A 17,919-nucleotide genomic window follows, 5' to 3' on the forward strand; every position below is an offset into this window, starting at 1 on the left:
CAGGCTCTAGGCTCTGAGTTGTCAGCACAGAGCCCAACACAGGGCTTGAACTCATGGACCGCGAGATCATGACCTGAGCTGAAGTCGGATGCTTTAACCGACTGAGCCACCCAGACACCACTCATTCCTTATTCTTTTACTCTGCCCACCTCTGCTTTCCTAAATCTGACCATCTGATTTCATTACGTTGAAATGCGTGAAAAGACTGAGAAAATAACATTAATAAGAACAAACTAATTGGGGATTTGTGATAATTCATGCAGGGGCTGGGCTGCAGTTACCTTTGTACTATGGGAGGAACAGGTCTTCAAAGCAAATTAATAGGATAAAAAGATCTCATTAATAGCAATAAAAAGGGGTAATATAAATGAGAACAAATTATTTTCTAGAGCCTTAGCAACTTCCAATTGAACATCCACAATTGATGACTGAATTTATTCTTATCAATAAAAACAGGTCCATCAAGATTCCAATATGGCAAACCTTGGGTAGCCCAAGACAAACGTTAGTTAATAACACTCTGGAGAGGTCAGGTTTAATGGGAACTCTCATATGGACCAAGGACAAAGCAGAGCAGACAGAGGCAGGGGATGACAGTCTTGAGAGAAGCAAAGAGCTTAAAATCTCTATCTTTATCTTTATCCTCTAAAGTCCTTCTTCTCCTTGGAACTTGTTTCCTGAGGGCTTGGTGTTGGCAAGAGGGTCTGGAACCTCATCCTCTCGCTTGAGAGAGATGCACTGTTGCCCTTATAAGGAGAGCGAGCCTGGGAAGGGGGTAGTCCCTGAGATGGGAGGCCTATGAGCAGGCCTTGCCTTTTACCTGGGCCCCTGGCAATCCTCAGGGTGCACAGGTGGTCCAGTCCATCCCACCAGGAAGGGCAACCCCAGAGAGCTTGGAGACAGGGAGCTGCCATAAAGAGGGCTGCTCTTCCTGACTGTTTTTTCTACACATCAGCTGGAGTCTGTGAGAGCTGCCTGGCATGTGGCATGTACAATGGTTAAGAGCACTGACTCTGCAGCTGGTGCTGGCTTGCCTGGTCCAAATCCTGGATACCACTGCCTACAGACTCCTCTGTAAATTGAAGTTAATAATAGCAACTCTACCTCATATGGTTGTTGCAAGGATTATATGTATTAATATTCCTAAAATGCTTAGATACCACTTGGCACATAGTACTAAATGTTTGTTTAATAAATAACGGTGTTATATATGCTAGAATATGATAACACTTCAATTTTTACATTAATCTTTAATGAAAGGTTTTCATAAATCCCAACTATCCTTATCTCCCTTAAATAATGTGAAATAGTGATGTTTTAAGGCACACTTATGCAAATAAATGCCAAAATTTTTTAACAACACAGAGCTTCTCTATATACACGAAGAAATGAATTCAGAACTTTTTAGGTACAAGTGAAAAAATTATCTGCTCATGTTTAAAAATGTACAATAGAAAGTTGATTTTTCAGGATGTTTGTACATCAGTCTTTTGTCTTCCCCCAACTCCCTGTCATTGTTGAAGGCTTTACCCCACACCCCCCTTGATTCTTCCCCTGGATTGTCACTGTAATTCACCTTTAATATGCAATTGGGTTCTTTAATTTAAAACCAGATTAAGGTAATGGGTTCTAAAGTACAACGAGGCTTATTTTTAACTGCATCCAAGAAGCTGAAGTACTATGAAAAATCAAGAGTGGTACTGCTCCACTCTTAGATTGCAGCTCAGACCAAAATAGACCAGCACTGGGCTCTTCACCCTGCCACCAACTATAATTAGCTAGTCTGCAGCTAGAAGGAAGAAAAAATGACACTACCTTGTAAGGTGCTAATAGAACCCATTTTTGTCCTTTCAGGGCCCCCTCTTGTGGATCAACCACCAGTTGTTTTGTGGGCATTCATTAAATCATACCCGTCCCCTCTGGACTAATACCATCATTTTGATCATGTAAACTGAGTTACAAAAGATCACGTTCAGTTCTTTTTCTGGGCATGCTTTCTCTCCATAGCCTTTTCCCAACCCCGTCTGTTTAAGGGATCTCCAGTTCCCCACAGGGCATCCTTGTGGACAAGGAATGATGATGCCTGCCATAGTCCTGCCCAGGAACCCAGGCAGGCAGTGAAACACCAGGGAACCACCGTGCATTAAGAAGAACAAAATCCCAACATACTTTCTTTGCTGTCGATATCCTGATATGTCTAGAAGGGTTTTCCGAGGGAAAGACCGAAAGAGCTTCTGCACCTGCTGTTTCCATGACAACAATCTTTTTTTCTGAGTCTCTGTAAATGCCTGTAAAAACAAACAGGACTTTTTAATGGGTGGCGCAGCCTGGCATTAGAGGGAGAAACATGCAATTAATAGGGGGAACATCGGAGTCTCTGGCAGTTGCCTTTTCTTCACCTGCTCCCTACTTGATCCAAATGGCAGTCAGTGTCACTTGGGAGCCACCTGTACCAACAATGCAAGTTATTTGTCATTGGAGGTGCCTGGTAAAGTACATGCATTAAGCTTTTGACAACCCTTGTTTTTGGTTGCATTTCTGGCAGATCCATACTCACTTTCCCCTTCCTCCTGACTCTACTCTGGACTCTACAGATTAACCAAGAATGAATTGCAAAATGGACTGTTGAATACTCTGGCTTTTGCAGGCCCCCTATGTGTTCATAAGCAATGGAAATGCTAAACCACTTCAAAAATCAATCTGCTTGATGGTGTGTGGTCACCCTGGAGTGGTCTTCAGGGTTTCAGAAAATGGAAGAATAGTCTCTGCTATGTTATACTATACTATACTATACTATACTATACTATACTATACTGTACTATACTATACTATACTATACATCAGGATAGGTGCACTGGCAGTTTTATAGGGCATGGGGCTTTGCTGAGAAATCTCCAGTTAAAGGATCCTGTGCCCTACAAAACCCCAGTGCACCAATCCTGACCTAAATTTTGCCTAAAGTTTAGGAAAATCGGTAGATCTGATGCCTTCTCAAATCCTTTTTAGTAAAATTGGCATTGAGGGGGTGTTTTGCCTGCTTCATAACACATTGACATCTGTATTATGCCTTCTTTTGTGTATGCTGAAGTCCAGGGAAAGACTTTATAGAGGTTATGAGTCCCCAAGGCAGAGACACTCAAATCTGTGTTATATTAGAATCCCTCAAGAAGACCTAGACCCCTTCCCACATACCTAGAGCCTGATATAAGAGATCTGGAGAGGAGTCCAGGTGATGTTTGCAACAAGTGCCCTGGTAATTCTGCTGCAGATGGAACACGGACATTTGGCATTCTAGATGGTTTGAGGACCCTACGTGCAATATAGAAATCCCCTGGCGGGAGACTAGAACGGTGGCCCACACCCTGTGGGAGACCCATCAGCTTTGATTGATTAGCAGTAACAATGATGGAGATAACATACCCATGTACTTTTGTCAATAAGACAGAAAATCCTTTAAGTAGCAATAAACTATTACTTAGAGTAACAGACTATATGACTACTTTCCATAAAGGAAACTGATTCCTTAAACAGAGAAAAAAAAATGACAGCTTAATTTTCTCCAGATGACATTTAATCTTTAAGGACCTAAACACAGGGGAGCTATGTGAACAAAAAAGCAAAAAGATGTTAGTTATATTGCGAAAAAATTATTGACTTGCAAACCCCTTCCTGCTGGATGACCTTAGCCAGACACATTTAAGGATATCCACTAAAGGAGGTCTACCCAACCCAGAGATTCCATGCCTCATTAAAGAGGTGCAGACACTGCTTAAGGTACATGGTAGGATGGTCTCATGGTTACAAGGTAAGGACATGGTTCTACTCTGTGGTCCCTTCTCATTTGTTGGTAATGCTTGGTGAGTGTCCACCTATACATGAATGTCTGAAAACTTGAAAGGCAAGCATCGCTGCTAGACTAATAAAGGGATGGATAGATTCTCCTTTTGACTGGCTTATTCTGCCAAAGTTTGAGAACACAGGATGCAGGTGCACTGATCAAGATGACTTGGGGAGGAGAGTCCAGCCCAGTTGGTTGGAGGAAGGCTCTGGATGGATACGGACAGGGTTTGAATCCCTGCATACCCTTATGCGAGTTCCTTTACCTGAGACTCGGTTCCTTCTAAAAACCGTGGATAATAATATCTCCCTCAAAAAGACGTAAGGATTAAATGAGACAACACATGAAATGCAATTAGAATACTTAGAACATACCTGACTGTTAGTAATGGTTCAATAACTGCTGCTCATAGATACTCTAGCCAGGGTTTTTTTGGTTGTGCAAACCAGCCCTTTGGTGGTGGTGTATGAATGTTTGTCACATATGGTATTTAGCAATCACCTTCAGCCCCCAACAAATGATTTCAAGTTGTCAAAACTGTAATACCGAGCTGGTCTAGGGCCAGCCTGAAGGACAGCTGGCCTGAGTTTCCAAGTGACAAAGGAGGAAATGGCTTACTTTATAGACATGCATTCAAAGTGCTTCCAAGGACATTTCCAAGAAGGTGGAAATGTTTATATCCCACCCCCCGGCCCCAGAGAGGTCAGCTCATTCATTCAACACTGGCACCAGGCTCATTTAGTTCTGGGTTGCAGATAGAATCAAGCCCCTTAGCCATGCTGAGTGAGTGTGGTGGCCACTTCTCAGTCCTGGAGGCTGCAGCTGGGAGGCACAGAGAGGAGCTGGGTCATGGCTGGCAATGAGCGATTTCCAGAAGCTGGTCTCTGTGTGTGTGTGTCTGCAAAGTAGCACTCTATCATGGGAGCTCCACTGTCAACTGGGATGGCTGACACATGACCTCAGCCATTCCACTGGCAGCTCTGGGTTGGGCTGGTAGCAGCTTCCTCAGGGACTGGAGGGGAAGGAACCTCCATAGTACAGATTGACATAACCAGTCAGCCACTTCCGAGTCCTGTGTCACGATCAGGGCCAAACCAATGAGTCTGTATGGAAGAAGATGGCTAGGGTGTGCCCCACAGCTTTTGTGGCGGGATTAAAAAGATGCTCATAAAAGGGGCAAGAACTCCTCTCTGCAGAACCTCCTGGAGATGGTGAGGAGGCAAGAAGCCAGGGATTATAATGCAGCAAAGTAGTCTCAGAAATGAAATTCAGAACTTTCCTGTCCTCCCTTCTGTTACTCTAGGGAGTTGGTCCCTTTGTCCCTGGGAGGAAGGAAAATGTCTAGGTTCGGTCAACATCCTGTCCAGTCAGGTAAGGAATAGCACATTCGGGCTGTGAAAGGGAGTCCTGTTTCGTGGAGCCCAGGTATAAACCTCAGCCAGGATGGAGACTGCGTGCTTCGACAGGGCCTCACAGGGAGGAGGTGTTCTGCCCAACAGAATAACCCAAGCCTATGGAAAATTATTCAGACACGTTTCCTCTTTCTTGAACTAAAATAATAATAAAAGGTCTTGCACAGCATTTTCCCTTCCAAAGCGGAGTACAGTCCTCTCCATCCGGACATGAATTCAGGCGAGCAGACATAGCATAAGCCCCTTTCTGCCTGTGACTCCCACCAGCCACAGGTCCCTCTACTGCAGTCGAGGCCTCTTGCCAGCAGATGAGTCCACATGGTGCCATCTTTGCATGTAATCACTTGGGCAGGCAGGGAGAAAAAAAAACTAGGCATTTTCTAAATATTCTAAGGAAATGGAAAAGAGAGCCAGGCTGCGCAAGGAGGGCATGCACCGTGGCAGGAAAGTGAGAAGCATCAGGCCACAGCTTTGGGGCTGGTGGAGACCAATTAGGAAGCTTGTGCACTGTCCAACGGAGGCAGCTGGAGGGCTCATTATTTTGTCTTGCGGGCTCAGCAGACTTGAGGCAAGATGGAAAGTAACTTGTAACTTGGTTACAAGTATCCTGAAGGTTTGGTGTGAGTGTGGGCATGGCAGAGGATGCAAGGTTCTAGTTCCTTTATATAAATTTAAATCCTCCCGTTATCAGTCCTCCCCAAACCCACTCCAAACATACTCCCCCCCCCCCCCCCCCCCCCCCCGGTAAGACACAGAGCTCTCCAAATGCTGTTCTTTCTGCCTGGAGTGCTCCCACCTACTTAGGTGAGTCTTTACCACCAAGACCCCAGTTTGCCTTTCAGACCTAGCTTGGGGACAGTTCCTCTGAGGAAAAGCCATTTCCGGTTCTGGATTTGGTGGCCCCGCTCCTCATCTGGGCTCCATAGGATGCCAGGACAGCCTTATCCTCATGTATGTGATGACCTGGTTTCCTTTTGTCTCCCCTGCTACCCTCATACCATAAGCTACATAGTGAGGGATGGGGTCTGGGTGCTTAATAAGGATCTGTGGAATGAATGAGTTCTAAAATTCTTCAACACGTTCTTGCCTTCTTTTCTTCCTGTTGCTTTTTGCTGGCCAAAACAAGTAGGGTGACAGGATTGCACATAGCAAAGAGTCAGTTGGGGACTGTGGAGAGGGACACAAGAATTTGCTCTGCTGAGAGAGGAAATAGCAAAAAGGAGAGTTTAGGGGACACTGTGGGTCAGTGGCTGGGAAGGAAACCCAGAAGGAGACCATAACCTGCACGTGACGGGCGGGGGGGAGTCAGACTGCAGAAGGGGGGGGCGCCCAGGGAACTGGCCTTTGACAGACGGGCCTGTGTGGCAGCTGGCAGGGTGAGGGCAGTGTGAGTGGGGCAGTGGGTAAGGGGGACAGACCTCTGTGCCAGGTGTCTCCCTTCACTGGGGCCCACTGCACTTCTGGGGCTCTGGCTGCTAACCTGGCAAAGGTGAGGAGACTTGGGGGCCTTTGCCACCTTATTCTAACGTTAAAGTCCCAAAGAAAGACCTCAGTGCTAAGTTTTTCCAAAGCCTACACTGTGACTCTTGTGTCTATGACTCTTTGAGGGGGTGCTCCCAAGAAGCTACTGGAGTCTTGGGTCCGAGACACAATCCCCTGTCCCCACATGGGCCTCAGGGCAGCTGCCAGGGCAGGCGGCTGCTCCGGCCCAGCAGTGTCCAGGACCCGGTCTGCTCCATCAGGAAGATTGCACTTGCACTGAGTCTAATGGGAACACCTCCAGCCGGCCTCCGTCCTCCTTCAAAAGGACATGTGGCTCAACACAATTCCTATAAAAATCACAAATCAGACCACACACAAACACATGATTTTTTTTTTTTTGCACACTCTCTCACCCTCCCTCAACTTTCCCTGAGCCAAAAGACAAAATGTTTCAACACAAAATTTTAAAAGGACTTGAAAACGCCAAAACTAGGTGGCAGGGTTGAGTGTTCACCACCTCAGGCTCGGTCACTCAGGGATTCTTCCAGAGCCAGAAGTTTCTCTCAGGCATTCACCCTTACATCAGAGCTCAGTCTAGATGAATCTCGACACCAAAGTCACATACAGGCTGTGCTTAGGTTTGAAGCCACCATAGCTGGGTTCTGCCCAGGCTATGATTAATGCCTGTCTACCCTTCAAAAACAAGTTGTTGGGAGACCCAAGTGATCACATCACAGAAACTCTGAGAACCATTTCTAAGCAATGAGAAAAACAGTTTTGTGAAATCCATTACTACTCACCTCATGAATTAGACACTTGTCTATGAGCTGTAAATAGGAACTTATATTTTCCTCATCAGGTCTGGAGACCAAGAGCTGTGTGCACACTGTGAATTAAAAAAAAAAATAGAAAAGATGAATTAGAAACATGCAAACCCATTCTAACCTCGGAGATCTGTCTCTGATTTCCTTTCAGGACCAATATTTTGAGAGGTATGTGTGCCTGTGGCTTTACGTAAGGTTCACAAAAAAGGCCAGGAGGCTCCTCATTCCACTGAAGTCAAAGGCTTGGTCACCACAGGAGCCCTCGCTTTGAGAAGCCCCTTCGCTTAATTCCAGGCATACCATTCTATATTAAGCCTTCTGCAATCCAGCCTGAGACACTCTGGGAGAAGAATGCAGCCGTGTCCTGAGCTCTATCTTTGAAAGAGGCTCCTTTGGAGAAGAGAGTTCAAAGGCATCAAAGACCATCAACGTTCTCAGAAAGCAGTCTTCATAATTTGATGAATGAACTGTGCGCCTCATTTGGAGGAATGAGTCTGGCACATCTTTTAGGACATGAGGTGTGTGGGCACACACATGGGCAGGAGCCCGCTACTCCGTCATTGGAGGGTTATTTTCTCAAAGTGGTAACACACCTTTATACACACACAAGTTCACCTACACACTCAAGAAACTGAAGCAATAAGACCGAGCAGAGTCAGTCAGCAAGGAGAGTGCACACCCCCACTGGGATTCTCATGACCCCGATATCATAGCCCATTCTAATCTCATCCTAGAGGCGGTGATGCTCTGATTTTGATGGGGGTGTTTAGAAGGCTGCGGTAGAGGTGGTTGGACAAAAGATGTCAGAAGTGAAAATGCCTTGCACTCAAGTAGACAAAGCTTGAAACCTGGGCATAATGATTCCTTTCTCTTCCTAATCCTGAATAACCAGTGTGTCACAGAATCCCACTTATATCATGTCTTTGCACATAGATTTTCAGTACAGCATTGTTTGTAATAACAAAAACTTGAAAACCACCTCAGTGTCCATTAACTGGGGTCCTGTTAAATTATACTTTTTGCATATAGCGGAACAGTATGCAACGTTTAAAAAAGAATAGGGTGGTGATATCGTATGGATAGAAATATTAAAAGTATATAATGTAGGAAAAACTAGCTGCAGAAAAATGTATAAACAACACCTGTTTGTGTGTGAAAAGGATTCTCATGTGCTTGTATACGATTAGTACAAAGTTCCTGAAGGGATATTCTAAACCTGTTTATAGCAGTCACCTCTGCAGAGGAAGATGGCAGGGCTTGGGGGACAGGTTATTTTTCACTTTCCATCATTTTGTTTAGTTTTGATTTTTTATGTTGAGCATGGATTTATAATTTATTTGAAAGTAGCTAAACTGTAACAAGTAGCCATGCCAGAGAAGTTCGGGTCTCCGAGCCCATCAGGGGTTACACTCAGGTATCCACTCCCACATGTATCTTTACCCAGGGGGTCATCTGTTCTAATCCCACACTGTGAAGAGCCCCCATCGGGGGTGGGAGGTTGGGAGGTAGAGAGAGCTAGGAGGTGAGTGGGAGGAGACCAGGGACCCACCCTGGCCATCTCAGCTCAAAGGGATGATACAAGTCTCCTCTGAACCAGATTCCTATGGAAGTAAGTCTTGTTTTTTTTTTTTTTTTTAGGATGTGGGCACATGGGAAGTTTCTCACTGCACCTCTAAGACTCAGGTGTCCATTTCTTTTGGTAAAAACTTGGTTTCTTTAAAATGATCTGGGGGCGCCTGGGTGGCTCAGTCGGTTAAGCATCCGACTTCGGCTCAGGTCATGATCTCACGGTCCGTGGGTTTGAGCCCCGCGTCGGGCTCTGTGCTGACAGCTCAGAGCCTGGAGCCTGTTTCAGATTCGTGTCTCCCTCTTTTTCTGACCCTCCCCTGTTCATGCTCTGTCTCTCTCTGTCTCAAAAATAAATAAATGTTAAAAAAATTAAAAAAATAAAATAAAATGATCTGAAATATTGGACAATAAAGAAGAAAAATTGTTTCTTCTTCCCAAAGGAAAAGTACTGGCATTCATTGCGTTTTTAAAATAATCACACTTTCTTGTGGGACACCCTGTGTAAGCGCAAATTATTCTAGCACTGGACCTTTCAAAGATAATCACGTAGTCACTGTGCCACGCACGGGGGAGGTAGAAAGAATGCTCCTACCCAAAGAATCACATGAGAATTCAGTCTGCCCTCCAGACAGGCACACAGCATGGCTATGGTGCCTTCAAAGAGTAGTCTGTATTAAGTAAGGGAAGGGCTGACTTCCTTCCGCCCGCAGGCCCAGAGGCCCAATGAGCACTCACTTTGCTAGGAGGATCCAGCATTGAGGGAGTGGAAGAGAAAAGGAGACAGGGTTAAGGAAGAGGCCTCTGGGGGTCAGAGAGATTGGAGTTCAGTCCCAAATGACAACCTTTGAGCCTCACTCTCCTCATCTGTAAATGGGCTAATGGCATCTACCCTGACAGTTTATCCAGCACCCTGGGGAAGCTCCTCAGGAACCAGGAGCTCTGATTAGTGGTGTTGAGAGAACAATGGCGGAGGTGGGAGAATCAGGCTCTACCTTTCCCCATGACACGTGTGAACTGCCCAGGGAGATCCCCCTCCGGCAGGGGGGCGACGGCCAGCTCCCCATCACAGCTACTCAGCTGGTGTGGCTGGAGCCCACCGCTGGCCCCAGCGGAGGCGGTGGCTGTGGCACCAGTGGCTGCGGCGCTGTCTTTGCAGTCAGGGGTCTGGCCCTCAGGGCCCATCAGTGAGGGCGGGTGGGGGGCCTGGGGCTCCCGGCGGCAAGCCTCGGGGGTGGTGCTTGGGGAGCTGTAGGCCTTGATGGGAGTCAGGATCATCTGGTGCAGCTCCTGGAGCGGGATGCGCAGGTTGCCCCCTTCGATGATGTCCTGGACGGCCAGAGGGAGAAGACTTTGGTTAGGGACAGCACTGGGGGTGGCCCACCTTGACGTCTCCCTCTCCCGCCCGGAGCTATTCCTAGGCGGGACTCACAGCTGCTGGCCCCTTCATCCCAACAGTCTTTGGAAATGCAGCCATTTTATCATTCTATTATTAGCCCGGTAGAAAACTTGGCAAAATACGGATATGCATAGTGAGGAAAATATACATCACCTGAAAATCCCACCATCTAGAGGTGATCACTAAAACGATTTTGTACATTTCCTTCCCTGGCTTCCTCAGTGAATTTCTATAAAAAGCATTTATATATTTTACATGCACACACTTTAGAAGCTGTATAATAAAGCTGGGTCATGTGGTAACTTCCTGTCCTGTGTAGGATGAAGGGACCTGCTCGTTCACACCCTCAGCCCACGACACAGGCACCACAGGGCAGTGGTTAAGAATACAGACTCTAGGAGGGTGCCTGGATGGCTCAGTCTGTTAAGTGTCTGATCTCACTCAGATCATGATCTCATGGTGTTTGGGATCGAGCCCCACCTTGGGCTCTGCCCTAACGATGCAGAGACTGCTAGGGATTCTCTCCCTCTCTCTCTCTCTGCCCCTCCCCTGCTGGCTGTCTCCCTCTCTCTCAAAACAAGTAAAACTTCAAAGAATACAGACTCTAGGACAGATGCTGGGGTTCAAATTCTGACACTACTGTATGACCTTGGGTAAACAACTTAACCTCCCTGTGCCTATTTCTGTGTATAAAATAAAGATAACATCTGCCTCAATGGGTGGTTGTGAGGATGTTAATATCTGTAAAGCTGCAGGTCAGGGTCAGGTTCCCATGTCATGTGCTTCTTTGTTAATAGGTATGTGTCGAGTGCTGTGATGAACTGGGCACTGTCCTAGGCAAGAGGTTATGGGGGGAAGAGTCTTTGTGGTTCCCTTGGGGAGTTTACAACCCACCCTGAGATGAACATACTGCGCTAGGGTGCAGGCCAGGGTGGCTGTGAAGGGAGGCTGTCTGAGGGGGTGATGTTGGACTGGGAACCCAAATGAATGTGGGCGTGAGGACCCTGGGAAAGCGTGCCCCATGCAGAGGGCATGGTGAAGGCAGAGACTCTGAGGTGGGGGCATGCCAGGGTATGTGAGGAATAGCAAGGAGGTAGAACAGGATGGGGAGAGGAGAGGGTGAGGAATGAGGTTTCTACTGGGGCCTGAGCATGGAGGCAAGGAAGCTGGGAGTTTTTCTAAATGAGAAGAGACTTCAGGGGAAGTTTTGAGCAAGGGAGTGACATGTTGTTGAAGTTTCATTCTGGAGAGAAATATGTACAATATATGTGTATACAATACAGTTGACTCTTGAACAACATGAGTTTGAACTGTGTGTGTCCACTTACATGCGGATTGTTCCGATAAATACAGTACAGTGTTGAGAATTTACTGATGATTTTCTTAGCATTTTCTATTCTGTAGCTGACTTTATTATAGGAATACAGAATATAACATATATAGCGTACAATATATCTTCAGTAAGGCTTCCAGTCAACAGTAGGCTATTAGTAGTTCAGTTTTTGGGGAGTCAGAAGTTACACATGGATTTTCAGCTGCACAGGGGAGGAGTCAGTGCCCCATGCTGTTTAAGGATCAACTAAAATTGTACATAATATAAATGATTTTATATGTTGTATAATAAAATTGGGGACTTCTGCACATACAGTTTGATATACTGGTGGTTATTTATTAGGAAAAAGAGTGAGTGCGGATTCTGGTCGATATTTATCTACGTGCCAGATCCTCACAGAGGCACAGGACAGGCTCTGACGCTTGTGGCTGGGTGTCAGGGCCTGGGAATCATTTTTGGCATGGAGAGCGGTCCGGCCCTCTGCCCCAGTGCTGCCCAAGTGCTTTTGCAACAGACCTCTCCTTGGGACCCAGGAAGGACACTGACAATCAAGGCCCTGATTACTAATGAAGTATTTACTCTTCTGAGAGCACAGAATGGCAAAGACATCATTTCAAAAGCCTGAAGCATGAGTACCAGTCCATTCCTGGGTTCCTCTAAGAAAAACTGCTTGATGGTGTCCAGGAACACAAGCCCATGGAACACGATCACCTCTACACCCAGACTTTCCGATCAATCGATAGCACATTGGACTTCCTATCAATTGATTAGAAAAAGGAAACTGGAGGGCGGCAGCCTTGAATAGGCACGTTTCAGTTCAGGGCAGCAAAACACCAATAGCCCAGCCCCACCATTGGCGGGAACCTGCTTTGCTCAGGAGGTTGGAAGCAGAAACTTAGCCTAGTTGGCACCCAGGGTCATTGAGTAAAGTGAAATGCTAAGTAGCCATCAGAATTGTTTCAGTCCTGGCCAGGGCCACTGTCCAGCCTGTTTTAGAGGAGAGCGTCCATTTTTCTTTTAAAGAGGAGAGCTTGAGAGTCTACGGCCTTCCTTCTAAACCTGGCAGACATGGCGTGGGGAAGACTAGCTTGCTGCCTACACCAGCAAACCTGAGGCAGGAGTCATTCCCAGTTTTCCTGCTGCCCAGACTGGACCAGTCTTTTCCAGAGTCTAGATGGAGTCACGTGACTGGTCGCTCGATTTTGGACTTGGTGATCTATCAGGGCAGGGCATATGAGGCAAGCTAGCTGACCCATGCCAGGAGAGCACCTATGGCCTTTCCTGATCCAACTATGTGCCAACTGGGGTGGGGGGGATCCCTGCCTCTAGGTCCTTCATTTCCTGCCAACTGCCTAACTGGCACCTAGGATGTGGCGGCTCCTGATCCTGTCCAGCCCCTGACTGGGGTGGGTGGGGGAGGGGGGAAGCAGAAGGAGAGAGAAGGGATGAAGCTTCCTCACTGAGTGGGAGCTGAGTAGGCAGAGCTGGCTGGCCTATTTGGGAGATCACATGCATCCCTGCCATGCCATCCCACGTGACAGCTAACACAGAGGTGAGCAAATGCATGCTCATGACGTTGCGTCAACTGCCACCAAACAACCCTCACTTGGCTCTTGTCACATGCAAAAAGGCTTCTGTAGTTACTCAGTGATGGAGGAAGGGGATTTTGATTATGCTAATAGCTGAACTCTTTGGAATAGGAAACATACGCTTGCCCCAAGTTCAAATCTTACCTTTCTCCACTGGAGACAACCACACCAAAAAGGAAGCCATAAACCTAATGAATAATGATGGACACTTTCTGTCAAATATAACTTATCAGGAATCATGCAGAGTTTTTTTTGTTTTGTCGTCCCCCATAGACTTGAAGCCACTGTCTCAAAGAAAACACTCGGCTAACAAGTTAACAATGCCCCTTATGCCAGCCTTTGTAGGGTTACATATCTGACTCTTCAGAAATCAATTCTAGAACTCAACACTGAGTGCCCAAGTTGAGAAGGAAGCTAGAAAATGGCCCAAGTGGGACCCAATCCAGTGTCCTCCAACTAGCTGTGGGAATTAATTCTCCATGTTGACAAAAATAGGGAACCAACCCAAGTCTCTACTGATCCTTCAGACCATAAATATACTCCTACATTATAAACACAAAGAGGCAAAATGAAGCTGTCCGTTCGCTAATGTGCCTAGCCGAGGAGCTCATGGCAGAGGGAGCTCGAGGCAGAGGCCTCCACGAAGGCCGGCCCACCAATGCCAGCAGTCAGCTCTGGTGGCACAGCTCAGGGCCCATGCACAGGACAGGAAGCTACTTGCCAACCCCTCATCTGGCTTTCTTAGGTCTTAGAGGAAGACTGGTTTGAAACCTTTCTCAGGGCACGTGACAGCAGCAAGGGGCAAATCGTCTGGAAGACAGAACTTGGGCAGCCAGTGTCTCGACACTTACACACTGACCATGGTCCCATCCTTCCCCCAGAGTGAGCAGACCTGGACCTCTTGCACAGTAGACAGCACTCCTGCACCTACTTAAATCTACTCCCCTGCCACCTTTCATTCACCACACTCCAGCTGGGCCCAACCAGGAGCTAAGCACTGTGAAGCATCAGGGACCTAGAAACAAATACAACAGAATCCTTGCCCTGAGATGCTTACAGTTTCTGGGGCCCATACAGTGTGAGCATGCAGCCAGGACAGGGAGCTGTGGAAACATTGTGTGCGTGTGTGTGTGTGTGTCCTTTCTCTGTGCCAGGTTCCCAGGGAATAGTTTAGCTTCATAGTTTGGGAATTAGTTGAAAAAGGACAGTGAATAAAAGCATGTGAAACATTTTCGTTATTAAAGATCAATGTTGAAAAGTTTGCCCCAGCAACATTCTAATCTTTCCTTTTTCTTTTCCACCAAACATCTTGAGAAGTCTGTACTTCCTTACCCCGTGGCCTCAACACCCATTCACACTTCTGGGTTCCTGAGTTTCTGCTTCTATCCCTCCTTTCTCCTTGTATCCCTTCTCATCATGGCCACCAGTGACCTGCTGGCAGCCAGTTCCAGGGGGCAGTGTTCAGTCCTCACTGTAGGGGACACATCCACAGCACCTGATGGGATTTGCTCCTTCAAATGCTTCTCTGACCCCCTGGGTGGGCTCAGCCTGTCACTGTTCAGTCCCTCCATATCTTCTGGATGGTGCTTCTTGGGGTCTGTCCTCAGCTCTTCCACTTGGCACACACTTCTGGAGGAGTCAACTGCCATTATGCACAGATGACCCACAGATGAGTCTTTCAAGGCCTTGTGGACTCTAGCCTTGTTCTTCTGGCCGCTAATTTGCCTTTTCTGCCTGGGTGTCCCAAAGGCACCTCAGACTCAATCTGGCCAACTGAACTCAACCCCCCTTCTCCAAACCTGGCAACTCCTCCTATATCTGCTGTTCCCAAATGGCACGGCATCAAGGCCACTGCCTGGACTTCTGCTAAACGACCTCTCTTATCCCTCTCCACCCTCGCGGGCCCTGCCTTAGCTCCAGGGTGCACCAAGTCTGGCTGTAGGTTCCTAACGAGTCTTCCAGCCAGTGTCGGCCCCTCTGAGGTTTCCCTCTTCGTCACCACTGCAGAGTGCTGTGCTTCATCCCAGGAAGATTCCCCCACCTGCCTCGGTGACGACACTGATCACAAGGGATTTGAGAGCACCGGCTGTGTCTGTGTGACATGTCTGTGTCACAGTGTGCATCTCGTGCTCCCCAAAGGCAGGAGCCACATATTACTGTGTTACTCACGGGTAGCCTCCAGTGGATGGGGTAAATGTAGTCCAAGGCAGCTGCTTAGTAAGTGTTCAGGCTGAGTGGAAGGGCTCTGGACATGGAGCTTATCTGCAGCAACCACTGATTATGAACTAGCCCTGGGCGGGGCCCCAGGTTCTGTGTGAGGTAAGAATGCTGTAGGCAAGCAAAGGCCTGATGATAGCATTTTCAACAGCATAACCAGCTTAGGACGTGTGGGAGCACGAGAGAAAGGGCTGATGGAGTTTGCCGCTGGTGGCCTAAGTGGTAACACATTAGGGATGACTTCCTCCCTCAAAGAGCAGGAGAGCCTTGGGTCCCAGAGGAGCGAGCCAAGGGGCTGAGTCCCCAGTGGGTGCTGAGGACCCCCAACCCCAGGTCATGAGCTCCTGAAGGGACAAGCACACAAGTGTCTGTACTCAGGTGTTCTGAAGCAAGCTGAACGTGCTGGTCTCCTAGACGCACAAGCTTTCCTCCTCAGGGACGTCGAAATAAACTCATTACTGCTCTTCTCTTGATCATTAGCTGCTCTCAGACTTTGTATGAAATTTGTCATCTTTTTATCAATTCCCATTCCAGGCACCTAAGTGGCTCAGTCAGTTGAGCATCTGACTCTTGAGTTAGGCTCAGGTCATGATGATGTCATGGTTCATGAGTTTGAGCCCCACCTCAGGCTCTGTGCTGACAGTGCAGAGCCTGCTTGGGACTCTCTCTCTCTCCCTGTCTCTCTCTGCCCCTCCCCTGCTTGTACTCTGTTTCTCTCTCAAAATAAATAAACTTTAAAAAAATTCCCATTCCAGTGAACCCGGCAGAAAGTATTTTTGTGGAATTATTATTATCCTAGGTGTGAAATGGCACGGGCTCATCAAAGGCCAGATAGAAAGTCTGTGGCATATCAAGGCCACCTGTGCCAGCCTGTGCCCTTGTGTGTCCACACACTGATATGGCCCAAGGCTACGGGGAGTAGAGCAAACAGCAGTTCCATCTCGTCTTTCAGGTGGGTGCATTTCCTCAGTGCAGAGTTCCTGTGAGTTCCTAAAGGATGCTCTGGAGGTAAGGGGTGGGAGTTGGGTGGGGTGGGGGGACAGTCACTCTTTCACCGTAATACTTAGCAAGCTAGTCATTATGCAGAAAGCTTTCTGTGCTTTCTAACAGATAAGGAGAAAATTGGCCTTTTGAATGGTCCCCAAAAGAGAATGGTTTCTTATATTAAAGATGGCAATAATCACTCTGTTAGACAAACCGCTTGGTAAAGGAGTTATCATAAAATTAAGAACAACAATAACCTCGGGTTCAGTTGGATAGGTCACGTGTCATTTGTGATTCACTTTAATTAGGGGCAGACCTTTCATCACAGATGGGCATGTGAGTAGCCTCTATATCTATCCCATGGCTTTAAAGCCCCTTTCCTTATAAAGTTATATATGCTTATTCTATACACATACTTTATATTTTATGTGATATGAATTAAATATAACTTTATATGTTGTATATAAAATTATATACACACATCTTTTTAAAAAAAATTTTTTTTAAGTTTTATTTATTTAAGTGACTTCTACACCCAATGCGGGGCTCGAACTCATGACCCTGAGATGAAGACTTCATATGCTCTTCTGACTGAGCCAGCCAGGCGTCCCTATTTTTATAAGTTAAAAAAAAAAACCTCTCACTGCATTAAAACGTTTATGTTCTTACAAAACTTGCATTAGCCCTACCTCCCTCAATACTTTGTTTCCTTCCAAAGTCACCCTGGACACACTAGAGGACCTCACCACTCAGGTTCCGCAGGCAGCACATCCCTACAGAACTTTCCACCCACCAGTCCCAACCACCTCCCAACAGCAATGCACAAGAATCCCAACTTGGGGCAGAGGGCAGCCCAGGAACAGGCCTGCTCTCCTCTGCACCTCAGATGAAATCATAAAGCCACCACGTCCTAAAAATATCATTACCAGGGTGATGTCCGGATACAAAGATAGGGAGAGAACTTGTTTAGGCAACAAACGAAAAGGGACAGTAGCAGCTGATAGGTGCTTATCAGCCAAATGATTTTCATTCCCTCTATTGAACCTGGAGTTTACTGGGATGGCTGGTCACAGGCTGCCTCGACCCAGGGAATAAGTACATTTCAGCAGTCGGGTTACCCAGAAGCTTGGGGAACCAGGATAGTTCACTTGAAAATCCTTTCATGTTTTTCTGCCTCTGGTAGGGAAACAAGGTGATACACTCTATAAAAGGTCTGCCAGTGACACTTTCGACTGAGAATCTTCCCGTGATAAAGGTGGAGATGTGCCTTCACCT

General features: G+C 47.0%; 1 protein-coding gene across 5 annotated transcripts in view; it reads right to left on the bottom strand.

The window, feature by feature from the left end:
• The window catches only part of SAMD4A (sterile alpha motif domain containing 4A), a 217,466-nt gene that overhangs the window by 22,481 nt on the left and 177,066 nt on the right, over positions 1-17,919 (bottom strand). For 4 of the 5 annotated variants that reach the window (XM_086709710.1, XM_086709708.1, XM_086709709.1 and 1 more), the window contains 3 exons: positions 10,118-10,451; positions 7,533-7,618; positions 2,170-2,288 (listed from right to left, as the gene is read on the bottom strand). In XM_086709710.1, the coding sequence (XP_086565836.1) occupies positions 2,170-2,288; positions 7,533-7,618; positions 10,118-10,451 (539 nt within the window). Of the gene's footprint in view, positions 1-2,169; positions 2,289-7,532; positions 7,619-10,117; positions 10,452-15,612; positions 16,082-17,919 lie in introns of those variants that run through there. The other variant, XM_086709712.1, reaches the window with a different exon arrangement.

This window comes from Puma concolor, chromosome B3, assembly GCF_028749965.1.
Source record: "Puma concolor isolate L17-30 chromosome B3, mPumCon1.1.hap2, whole genome shotgun sequence".
Lineage (NCBI taxonomy): Eukaryota > Metazoa > Chordata > Mammalia > Carnivora > Felidae > Puma > Puma concolor.